This window comes from Odontesthes bonariensis, chromosome 12 (genome assembly GCF_027942865.1).
Source record: "Odontesthes bonariensis isolate fOdoBon6 chromosome 12, fOdoBon6.hap1, whole genome shotgun sequence".
Taxonomy (NCBI): domain Eukaryota; kingdom Metazoa; phylum Chordata; class Actinopteri; order Atheriniformes; family Atherinopsidae; genus Odontesthes; species Odontesthes bonariensis.
In genome coordinates this window covers 29,376,442-29,389,201 of record NC_134517.1, presented here as the reverse complement: position 1 = coordinate 29,389,201, position 12,760 = coordinate 29,376,442, and the positions used below count along the sequence as shown (strand labels likewise).

The window sequence follows — 12,760 nt, the reverse complement described above, 5'->3', positions numbered from 1 at the left end:
AGCAACAACAGAAGTGATACCCTTAGATAAACCCTTCTTATGAATGCAGAATCTGCCCCTTTTGTGCAGGGAAACACCTGAAACAGCTTTGGTGTTGACACAAATCTGCATCTCTTCTGTAAAGCTGCAGGGAAATCAATGCAGGGTGGTAAGTCGTAATAACTACAGTTTTGCACTTGAATGGTGATGTCTTCCATCTTATTTTGCCAACAGATTCCAGTGACTTGTGCTTTAAATTTTAGAGCTTGTAATGCTTTTGAAAGCATTGCATCACTTCACAGGACTGAGCTTGCTGTTGGTGAATACTCCTGCCGATTTACAAAGGATATTGCTTTGCTGTTGCCCTTTTTTAATGTTCTTCACCAGCTTTTGGAGGTTTGGAGATGATAGATAATCATGAACAGAGCAACCTGACTTTTGGCTTCAGGTCTTAGATTGCAGAGATGCTTTGCACTTGTGTCCCACCACTCGGGAGTTGTTTGTCTTGAGATGTGTCTGTCAAAATATTCACGTAGAGCCATATTTGACATGCTTGAGCTGCACCAGAGGATATATTTACACAGCAGCATTAGCTTACATGACGATGATTTGTTCTAACGGGCCAGGCTTCCTCTTTGCGTTTTGCAGACAGTCAGCATAATATGAGACACCAGCGCTCATTCTTCTCACCAGCTTCTTCCTTGTTTCATGTGCCACAAGGAGTGCGTTCCTGTTGGTCCTTAACCGCCACACGAACACGTTGTCATCTCAATAGTCGTTGCTGCCTTCATTCCGTGATTTCACAGAAGAGCCAAGACAGATACCCATGACTTATGTTATTGGCACCAAAACTCATCAACACTGCACATTGAATTGAATCATTCATGTTTTTTACATCCCATGAAATGCAACCATCAACTTTTAACCCAATAAATATTGGCTCAGGCCAGATGTAAAATTCAGTGTGGTGTCCCCTGATGCTCATTATGGTGCAGTTTATGCTGAGCTATAACTAACTTTGGCCTATAGGTCTAACGTAAGTCTGCCCACATAGGAATGTTGCCCTTACGTCACAGCGAAATGGCTTTAAACCGAGACTTTTTAAATTTGTGCTGCTACTTTTAGAATTTTCAGCCCTTTTTCACACTGAATAACCTCTGTGTATGTCGGCGGGGGATTTCGGTGTGTCGTAAATAGATTAAATTGAATTGAAATACTTGTGGCAGCCACAGGGATGCCGGTCATACTTCTGTGTGAAAGCTTACAGTTGGTCATGTTACAGTGAGATTAAATGACACTGTGCAGCTCTTCGATTATGCCCTATAGTCACGTACTTTTCTGTCTGTCTTGTTTCCTCTTCGCCCTCTTTACTGGAGTCACTTCTCCTTTTCTGTCAGTCACCATCCTCCCCTGTCTGTTGAATCCTCTACTTCCTGCCCAGCCAACAGTCGGCCTCACGCAGTGCAGACAGAGGACAGTGCAACCTTTGTGTCTCCCTCCCTGTAAACATTGTGCTTTACTCATCATGGAATGCAAACCGAAAACATCGGTGCAATCCGTCATTTGCTTATTGCTTTAACCCCCTGTTTCTCTCTCTGTCCGACTGTGCAGAAGATGAAGACGCTGGCCCAGAGACGACAGTCGGCACCCTCGCTGGTCATCAGCAAAGCACTTACGAGGTCGAGAAGCGCGTCCAGGTACCAGCAAACACACCCGCAACCTGCTTCCATCAGAAAAACTGTGAAAAACAGCTGTAGTTCCTTCAGAGTGAATGATCTAAAATGACATCTTTTTATTCTATATATGTACAGATGTTTGGTCCTAGCGTGGCAAGCCTTATAAACAGTTTATCAAGTGTAACAGATCTTAATGAGAAATCTTGTTTGTTTATTGGTACTTAACATCCGGACCAGTGTCCCTTTCCTCTAGCTGGATGTTCATTTAACGGTTAAACATGTCTTTTTTTAACAAACATTCGTTCTCAACTTCAAATGCTTGCTCGGGCTTTCACATTTGGCATCACAGACTTGCTGTTTAATGGACGCATGCATTTACTCGCAAAACCCTTTCACGATTTAGTCATCGAGTCCTCCCAGAAAAAACTGAGGCAGGGATTTAAGAGGCAGAAGGCGCAGAGATTAGAGGGGAAAAAGTTGTGGATGGAATCACCAGGCAGACATGAAAATGTGGATCTGTAATGAGCAGTCTCGCACTCAGATTACGCATTTTAAAAGAGCTTTGAATGACTAAGTCCACAACCTAAATATTTGCACAGGATTCAGATTTTTTCCTCAGTTTGCCTGAGAGTTAAGAGGTTTGCCTTTGGGATTCTTTCACTAGGGCGGTTTAAGTGCTTACTTCTCCCACAGCTATCAGCCATTTCATCACCCCCGTATCAGTCAAATCTCTTCCTCTTCCTTTTACAGGGTCGGAAATAAGCCATTACAAACCCTTTGGGGACCCTGCTTATTTACTAGAAACCTCTTTTGTCTTACATGCAGCATTTAAAGCAAGCTTTGTCCTTAAAGCACTTTTAGTCTTAAAAATCTGGGTTTCTATGCCACTAGAATTTCTCCAAAGAGTCGGAGCCCGAGTGACAGCTTTTTAGGGATTGCAGAGGGAGGCTCCGGCATGCTTAAAGTGCGAAACTCCCAACATTAAGACCAGCGCTGAAGGAAACTCTCCACACTGTTAAATGGGTCAGTTCTCTTGGGGCGGGATGTGTGTATGTTCTAAAGAAAGTTGCATATTCTGCTCACAGGTATAGTGAGCGGGCGAGACAGGCGGCCTATTGAGTGAAAGACAAATAGAGTCAGACAGACAGACCGAGCCACTTAGTCTGTCCAAGTCTGACCAGCCTCTCTGTGTGTGTGTGTAAAGTAAGAGTAGTTGTGGAGCCAGGACTTGACACTCTTAGCTGTCACCCTTAACCTTTGACATCACATCAGGAGGTGTGGGGGGGTGAGTGCGTGAGGTGTTCATTAATGTCCAGACATGCATGTGCAGTGGATGCCACCAGGGGAGAGATGTCAAATTATAGTGGTTGGATGACTCTCAGTGGGTCCTGATAGTGATCTATGGGATTTTGCTTTCATCTTATTCCATCTGTTTTGGAAAACAGCAACTTTTTTCTGTAAGGAATTTGTTGTCAGTTTTATGTTTGCAGGTTTTAGCAGCCGTTTTATAAACGCCATAACACTCTGAAGGCCCATTAATGCAGTTAAAATGGATGTATCGGTAGGTCCAGCTCTTCTTGGCAGTGGCATAAACATCACTGCATCACCAGCATCTTTCATATCCAAGTAAATCCCAGAAACTCAGAAGGGAAAGTAACGAATATACCACGTGTGCAATTAGCACTGTAACCTGGCAGCCTAAGAGAGCTTCGAGATAAAAATCATTGACCTGCTGAGTAACTGGTTGGTCTGGTAGATTCACACTGAAATGCTGAAAATCACAAAGGTGCATAAGTTCATCTGTCTTAAGTTTGATGGCTACCATTTTAAAGCCCCAGTCAGAAGTCTCTATAAGCTACTGCGATAAAACTAACGTCTGATGATTTTAGATCATATGTGTGTGGAGTTAAACGCTCAGTTTGAGCTATTTTCCCCCCCTCCTCCGTATCTTTAATGCGACTCCTTCCTCTCCTCACTCTGCTCTGCCTTTGCAATCAGGCGCGGAGGCGCTGAAAGAGTCTCTGGACTTTAGCTCAGCCGTTTACATCACCTCCTCACGTGCACACGGTTGCACGTCATCCAGATGTATAACCTCATCCTTCAGCCTCTGGGCTTACAGTGCAGGATATTGTGAGAGCAAAATGGAGTCTAAGTCCCCTCCTCCATAGGGAATGAAATGTATACATCATTGAGGAAGGTGGCTGCACCGTAAAGCAGTAAAACATATGACTGGCTGACAGTTCTGACCTTACACTCTCACTCTATACCGGCCACAGCGTCGGCTCATGAAAAAAACTTGATGGAAAACACACACACATCTGTATGCCGCCAAACATGCATTCACTTTTTAAAGCCGACACACGAGCAGACAAACATGTTTTGTTGAGATATATCGGTGTGTTTTGTGTTATAATCTCATACTGAAACCTTAGAAAAATGTTTTTGATCCGCCTGGTTGTTTGAGGACATTTTTGATGACAAAACCAAGAACCGACATCATGCAAAAGACATTTCCTGGTTTTAATGATGTGCCCTGCTTAGAATATTATGGCCTGCAGCCCCTTGTTTCTTCTCTTTCTCTCAGTGAAAAAAGGGGAAGAGTCTCAGTAGTCTGACCTCATCCTCTGTGTGTGTGTGTGTGTGTGTGTGTGTGTGCCCCTGCATCCATGGTTTTCCTCTGGCTTTAGAGAAAGCACCGTGTGTCTGTGAGGGGATGACTGTGTAGTTTGTGTGGAAATTACTCGGTCAATCAAATCGAAACGGGGAAGAGACGCAGTGAGAAAAAACTGATGCATAACTTGTTGTTTCAGTGACCTGGCACAGAAACACTTCACATACAAACCTAATTATGGGCAAGAGCAAGCAAAAATGATTTGGCTCATGATGGTCGGAGTTATAGATCTTAAATGAATGTGAGTAAGTGTGGTCTTTGTTGTCAGGCTTACTTTGTTGTAATGAACAAAAGCTGCTACTGTGGATTTAGGCGATAGTACGGCCTGGTGTGTACTGTGTGAAATGACGTGTTGTTGAAGCTGCATGTCAACAGGCACTGTTTCTTTTCTTTGTCTCTCGCACTCATGCACCGATTTGTGAATTGCAGCTTGTCTGGAGAACCAAGTCGGACGGCTGGTGATGCAATCCTCCCGCGTGCAGAAACACACAAAAAGTTCAGCGGGTGACACACAGAGGCTAGCACACATGCACACTAATTCCTCCGGACTGCATTTTTTTGTATATAAATGCACGCACATTGATTAGGAATCAAACCGTGAATGACCATCACATAACGCAGACTCTTGCATCAGAAACAATGATGCAGCCAGAATTATTTACCTCATTTCATTCACTCCATGCTGGTTTGGGTTGAGATGATGCTAAATAATCTTGAAGGTGTTGGAGGACTAAAGAGGCAAATCACATGCAGAAAATGATAAACTGCAGAAAAATACACAAGCAGACACACCTTGTTCGTCTCAGGGTTATTATCCAAGGTGAGCAGATAGTTAGCTGTATGTAACTGTGTGTCATTTCTGCCCGGAGGCAGCTTTTCTGTTGCGGATGCCGACAATTTTACAGCTGAGGTGACATTTTGCTACTGCACAGCAACAGAAAGTCCAAATGCAATACTGTAGTCTTAGATGACAGAAGTGAAATACTGACTTTAACCTCCCTGGATGTGCATATTCTGGGTCTGCTTACAGCAGATGTTACAAAATATACAACTAACCCTGTTTTTTTTTTATGGTTTGGAGGTGTGACACGTCCTTATTGCCTTGTGATACTATGACTGAAAGGATTTTGTGCTTCAACGTTGTAAAGAAAAGGCAGACCTGTACTATGCATGCAGAATAGAGTCATTGAATGAAGTATGTGTGATGTGTCAGATGACACAGCGGTTATGAAATCAGGATTTTATTAGAGCAGAGCGACACTCTGGAAATGCTTGAAGCGACGTTGTCTTAAAGCCTATTTCAGTGTGGTTGAGCACATGCATGCAAGAATGACTCTAACTTCAACTTTAACTAACATTAAAACATGGGCGTGTTGACTTTGGTGTTTACTTTTTGTTTTAATTTGATTTAAACTCTCCCTCTGGTGATAATGCAAAGAGACTGAGCCTATTTCACAATCCCACAGGGGCCAAGTCTGCATAGTTTACAGCTGAATGAGTTTGAGGGATGTTTTTCAGGTGGAAATTTTAAGAAACGGTCTCAGGTCTTTATATGAACTCCAACATATCAAACTCAAACTGTATAAGAACAAAAGGGTGAACAAATTCTAATAAAAAGAAAAGAAAATATGTTGAAAGAAAAGTGTAAGCACAGGAGAGAGAGGCAGTTCCAGCTGTTTGTCCAGCTGTTCTCAGCATCGCTGACACCTGTTGGATCACAGTTACGTCCGTGACTAAGACTTTACTCGTCATCCCCGCCCTAACCTGCATGATTTAAGTGAATCAGATGTGATTCAGCAGCAACATTCTTGTCGTTCTACATGAAAAGTCCATCTCAACGGGGACAATGTGGAGCTCAGATTGTCATTCATATCGCTCCTTCTTTTCCTCACTAAGGCTGTTATTTCTAAAAACCAAGCTTGTGTTCTTTATGCTGTCAGTCTGCGCCTTTACAATTTTGCTGGTTTTGGTTTTTATATTTTTCTCCAGTCGTTTGTCAAGTGGCAAGAAAATTGACTTGTCAGAGTTCAGCCTTCTGATGAGCTGTGGCAGCCTTTACATACAAATCTGGTCCAGCACGGCTTGAATATTCATTCGGGGAGATTAGTATGCAGTGTTGTGCGGGTCATTGTACGCAGGGCTCCTTATTGTGTTCCCAAAAGTCAACAGTTCTCCACACGGAGCCATGCCTCGACAAAGGTGGCCATGTATGCGCGGGCAGGCGGACACTCAATTTATCAACATCACATGATTTACAATGGAGACATTAGCTGTTCATCCATCAGATTCAAAGAGCGGTCGGTTCAGCTGTCAGTCTCACATTAAGAAGGGAGGGATGTGTCGTGAATACGGAAGATGTTGCAGATTGAAAGGAGCTTTACAAGGTTTGTTTGTGTGCATCACTGTGTGTGTATGTGCGCTCTTTGGCTTGGGGGGCGGGTCTCAGGATTTGCATTGGCTGCAAGCGCAGGCATGTGTTGATGAAACTTTTTAGTACTTTCACGATTCAATGTTTTATCGCACTGCGACTATCTAACCCCGAAAACTCCTGTCTAACTCCTGAACTGCATGTGAACTACATGATGTAAAAAAAAAACTGCCGAATAGACAGATATCGTGTCCTTTTGAAACATTTGATATTAGCAACACATCTGAGAAAAGCTGGAACATTTACATATTCGCCACTGTGTTTTAGCGCTTCTATTTTAACAGTAAAATGAGTCTCCATTCAGTTTAGGTCTTTAAAATGAACATTTTTTTCTCATAATTCCCCCAAAAGTCTCCATTGGGTGACAGGTTTGGACTGCAGGCGGGCGACTCAAGCACCTGGACTCTGTTATGGTTGTCGTATAGCGCTGCATTTGCTTTTTAAGAGCTTTAACTTGCATTTGTGGATCCACAGACAAACCTTCTTTGGCCCAGCAGTCAGTTCCAACACTGACGTCATGTTTACAGAGCAGTGCTGTGCAGTGATGCTGTTCATCTAGGTTGGATGTGTATGGAAATTTCTCCAGATTCTCAGAATCTTTCAGTGATGTTATCTCCTTTCCAGTCCTTTCCATTTTAGCATCTATTTTCAGACTTCAACATTGAACTTTTCCCGCCTTTGCTTGTTAAAAACTGATCTCAGATCCTGCTGTTTATGCCTAATCATAAAACTTTTTTTTTAAGGTTTTTTGCCCTTTGACCAACTTGTTTTTTATTTAATGCATTTAAGAAGTCGCAGATTAACGTTTGATATATTGTTTTGTACCATTTTCCATTAAATGTGGACTTTAGATGTTTTGCAAATAGTTTTATTCGGCCTGTTTTATTAAAACTTGCTAAGTTTTGCAGGGCAGTGTGTTTCACTGAGTGTCAGTGATTTAGTTTTGGATGAAACACAAAGAGACCAAGATAAAAAGGAAGCACACCAATGAATTATGTAACCAATCACTTGTGCAATACAGCAGGAAGTCCTTTGGTACATGAGGGAATCTAAATTTCTTTTGGCTTCTCGGCTAAACTTTGACAGCTCCTCGGTGCTTTGCTGCAGCGGTTATCAGCAGAATAATGTGTTTCCCTGTAGGCGTTTGCAATTAAGGAATGAAAAGTAGAAACTATTTCAAGAAGAGGGTGTGTACGTGTTTTTGACAGCAGAGAATGCATGTGGATGGAAAAGACAGAGATATAAAATGTGTATGCAAGGGGGCATTTAAGTTATTTATCTGGTGCTGATGGGTAAACAGGAAAGGATGGAGTTCTTAAATGATTTCCTCTTCCTCTGAAAGTAAAATCCCCTCTGTTTACATCTGTCCGTCAGTGAGGTATACTCTGAGCAGATGGAAATGACTGCTCTGTTACACGTACATGTTTTTAAAATAAAAACATATTTTCAATCAGTTCCAAAGTGCTTCGCTGAAGGGCAGAAGCATCAGTATTTCCATCTTCGCCTTCTCTGAAGGTTGAACTCTTCAGAGCCGTCTTTGTGCAGATCTAAATGTGCAACAGATTTCTCCAACTGGCTTATATAACGTGGCTTATAATTTGCGGCCAAATAATTGCACTGCAGGTTTAAAAGCACAGCATTGGTTTCACCAAAATGCTTGATGGCATGTGCGGTCAGAGCTGTGAGGAATCAGGAAATAATGCGGTGAAAATTCGACTTTAGAGCTTCCTTTCATTTGCAGAAGCTGTTTGGACGTGTAAGGCCCTTTTTTTTCAGCCTTTTCCAGGTTTGGTTCGCCACTACACGGGGCTTCCTGTTTTCAATATTTCACACTCTTAAACAGTTTGGAGGAAAACAAATCTTCACATTGTAACTGAGTTAAACAGAACATATTCAAAAGTGTATTTACACTCATTTTATGATGAGTAAAAAGAGTCAGTTAGGTTTAGCTGATGGATTTAACTTGTTACCAGGCACAAATGACTGCGTTGAACCATTCTTTTTTTAGTTGTTAAGGAAACTTAAGGGACTTTCCGCCCAGCCCAGGCGAGGTCTTCAAACCTGCTGCTCCAGCACAACCTTCCAAAACATCCAGATAACAGATTTCTCCTCTGGGGATCAGAAGTGTATTTCATTCTGTGTGTCTGCATTGTGTGACTGTCTTGGTTTTCGTCCCCCAGGGAAAGCTGCCTGACGCCGGTCAGCCCAGAGTCGTGTCCCCTCGTCCAGGCCTTCCTGGCTGAGTGTCCGGGCCGCTCATTCCTCGGTCACGCCCAAACGCAACTGAAGACCGGCCTGCAGACCCAGGAGAGACACCTCTTCCTTTTCACCGACACGCTGCTCGTCACTAAGGCCAAGTAAGTCAAGAAAATGTGTTCGTGTGGTTGAGTTTGTGTGAAAATGGAGCCGGAACACAGTGAGAAAAGGGGGAAATAAACCATTTCGAAGTGTTTTGTTTTACTGAGGATAGAGTTGCATTTGAACTCTCCCTTCTTACTCCTTTCAGTTCTTCCCGATCTCTCATTTTTTTCCCCCCGGGTATAATTATTTCCCAGCCTATTAAATCCATATGAAGCCTGGCCAAGATCAAAGCCACACTGGCCTGCTTTGGGCCTGCAGTATGGGGCTCCCCACCCACAAACTACGACACACACACACGTTCAAAAATAGAAACATAAAGAGCACATAGCCATTTCTGAAGTACGCACACTCCACAAATAGGCACTCATAAGCACACAGACTATGTACTTATGTAGTTACTGTACACACAAACCCCTTGGTGCAGACACAGCAGGATGTCTGTGGTGTTTTCAGGGAGTCATGTGCCAGAGGGTGGAGCTGACCCCTCCACTACAGAAAGCATACGCTATAATTGGCTTTAATATATTGTGGCTGAACAGAGGGTGAGCTGGAGGAATGTGTATTTAGAAGAGAGAAATGGCAGGAGAGAAAAGACGTTCAATGATGCATAAGTGTGTTTTTTTTTTGCCTTTTTATATTGATATATTAGCACAGAGTGTGTGTTTGTATCCCAAATATGTGCAATTGGATTTTCTAGCTCTATAATTAGAGATGTTGTGGTGAATGAATACACATCTACAGAGTGTGCCTGTGTTTAACCTCTGAAAAAAAGCTAATAGCTTTAATATTTACTTCTATGTCAAGTGGTTCTTTAAAGTTTTCCATATGTTTGAGGCTTATGGTTATATGTTATTTGAAGAAAACTAAGATTCCAGAAAACTAAGTTCTTTGGTGAATCAGAATCAGAAAAGATTGTATTGCCAAGTAATTTTCACATCACGAACAATTTGGCCTGGTCTGTTTGGTGCAATAAAAAAAAACGAAATAAAATATAACAATAATAATAATAATCAAATAAAATAATAAAATGTCAAATAAAAAATAAAATAAAATCAGTGAAATAAAATAAAATAAAAATATATGTACAAAGTATTAGTAAGTAAGTAAGTAAGATGCTCTGACACCATCTTATACAATAGATTTATCCTGTTTTCCTCTGCAGGTCTTCTACTCATTTCAAAACCAAGGCCCAAGTTCGAGTGTGTGAGATGTGGACGGCTAACTGCATGGAGGAGGTTTGTGAGGGGAGCACAAGCCCCGAGAGGAGCTTCGTTATGGGCTGGCCCACCTGCAACTGCGTGGCCACGTTCAGGTATGTGCTCACCCTTTGGTCCACATCGCATCTACCAGAGATGGGGACTTAAGTCGCTGTGACTTGGACTCAAGTCGACTCGAGTTGCTGTTTTGATGACTTGTGACTTGACTTGACAAAAAATAAAAGACTTGACTCGGACTTGGAAGTTAAAGACTCTGCACTTGACTTGACTTGAGACACGATGACTTGAATGACTTGAGAGTTAAGCATCTAGAATAACTTTGAACTTTGTTCGTCATTTGAAGATCCATTCTGACCAGTAAGTGCTTGTCAAATTAGCTAATATTATCCTGTTAGCCTAGTCGGTAGTTAGCTAACGTTAGCTTGATATGATACGGGGTGGACAGGTTGGACACATTGGCCAATGATGTTTACTGACAGTTACTTATATCTTTGTCTTTTCACTTTATTAAGATCAGATTCTGCAGGTAAAATTGCAATAATAAGGTGACTTGACTTTGACTTGTGTGACTTCTACAGGCGCTGTTATTATGCTTGGCGAGATCAAAAAGCACGATATGCCTCTCTAAGTTAGTCAGTCGAGTGTTTTTCTGAAAAAGAGGAGCAGAAGTACATGACAGGGGGGGTTACAAACCGAACATGCAGCCGCAAAATCCTTCAACCCTTAAGTGCAAAGACAGTTCCCGTTTGTAAAGATGCTCGACTGCACACGCACGGCAGGCTCGAACATGCACCTCAAACATACGCAGTCACACGTGCCATGCTGTGTTTTTGCGTCTGCTCCAATGACACACACGTTTGTTTTGATTCACACACACACACACACACACACACACACACACACACACACCCCCCACTACATTGTCTTTCAGCAGGAATCAACTCCTCGCCCAGGGCAAAGTCTGCGCCCGGAGTTACATTGTAAAGCAAAAACATCTAATTATGTTTTATCATCTTCTTTATTCCTCTGCAGCTCCGAAGAGCTCAAGGATAAATGGTCGGCGCTCATCAACAGGTAAGTTAATGGTTACACCTCCTTTTTGTCTCAGCAGCTTTTTAGGCACAAATCCCTGAAGGTTTAGAAACAATTAGGATGAAACAAATTCAAGTTCCACATGAATGAGAGTGAAAAGAATAAGTGAAAATGACCTGATGAAGATGAGCCCCCTGAGACTCTTACTACAATGTTTTATTTACAAGATGAACTGCCTTGGCATTCTCTCTGCTTTTACTCATATTTCAACACTTGTTTTCTTCCTTTGTTTCCCCCCACGCAGTCGGATAAGTGAAGGAAAAGAGAAAGACGACCCCAAGACCATCCCTCTAAAGATATTTGCCAAGGATATTGGAAACTGTGCATATGTACGTGTGCATTCTTTTCTCTTTATTCCAACCCCTTTGTGTTTATTTTCAGTGTTTTGCTTTGCACCAGAATGTTTATTTGGGTCATTAATAGCATCAGTTGCAGCGCTGTCAGTAATGAAACACACAAATCCATATTTCCATAATGTTTCCACCAGGCCAAGACGCTGGCGGTCAGCAACGCTGACAGCACCACTGATGTGATCCATATGGCTCTGCAGCAGTTTGGCATCCCCGTAAGTAACCAGAGAGGACTCTCCATACAACGCTCAGTGTGTAATGGCCGTATTTCAAAACACTTTAAGCCAGTCAGTCGTGCATTTATGTGGGGGTCTTAGCAGTTATGACAAAACAAAGTAAACTTGTTAACTTTTTTCCCTTCTGTCCAGGGTTGTGTAAAAGACCACCGGCTGTGGGTGAGCTCCTGTAAGGACGACCCTCCTTACCCTCTCATCGGTGAGCTTCCAAACTCTATACACTGGAAAAAAAAGTCTTCCCAAGTATATTTGTCTCATTTCTAGTCAAAATTTCTCATTACACTTAATATAAGACACAACTGCCTAACAAGTACTATTTCAGCCAGATATAGGGACTTGTTTGAAGACAATACATCTGGAATATCTTGTTAAATGAAAAAGTCTTGAAAACAAATTGTTTTGAGTCGGATTTCATATGAAACAAGCTTTTTTTTTTACATTTGAAGAGGTTTTTAAGCTAATTTCAAGATCACTTTTATCTCAAAAGTCCCAAATATCACATCTTATTTCAAGAAATCTTGACAAGCCGATTTTCACTAGTTCCATTGGCAGATTTTTTTGCTTATTTCAAGCAAAAACGTCTTGTATTTGTTGTTTTTCTTACTTATATGTACTACCTAAAACACCATCATAAAATGTGTCCCCTTATCGAGTAAAAGTTACTGATGCAAGGTGACACACTTTAGATTGAATGAAAATCCTCTTTGTGTCAGAGCTAATGCAAAGGAAGCCCACAGCAGGGCGTCTCTT

The 12,760-nt window shown here is 42.0% G+C and overlaps 1 protein-coding gene across 2 annotated transcripts in view; it reads left to right on the top strand.

Annotated features, from left to right (window-relative positions):
• LOC142396865 (rho GTPase-activating protein 20-like) overlaps positions 1-12,760 on the top strand; it is a 75,740-nt gene that overhangs the window by 44,391 nt on the left and 18,589 nt on the right. For both annotated transcript variants that reach the window (XM_075480043.1, XM_075480044.1), the window contains exons 2-8: positions 1,591-1,676; positions 8,935-9,111; positions 10,278-10,427; positions 11,365-11,406; positions 11,669-11,753; positions 11,912-11,989; positions 12,143-12,209. In XM_075480043.1, the coding sequence (XP_075336158.1) occupies positions 1,591-1,676; positions 8,935-9,111; positions 10,278-10,427; positions 11,365-11,406; positions 11,669-11,753; positions 11,912-11,989; positions 12,143-12,209 (685 nt within the window). The remainder of the gene's footprint in view (positions 1-1,590; positions 1,677-8,934; positions 9,112-10,277; positions 10,428-11,364; positions 11,407-11,668; positions 11,754-11,911; positions 11,990-12,142; positions 12,210-12,760) is intronic.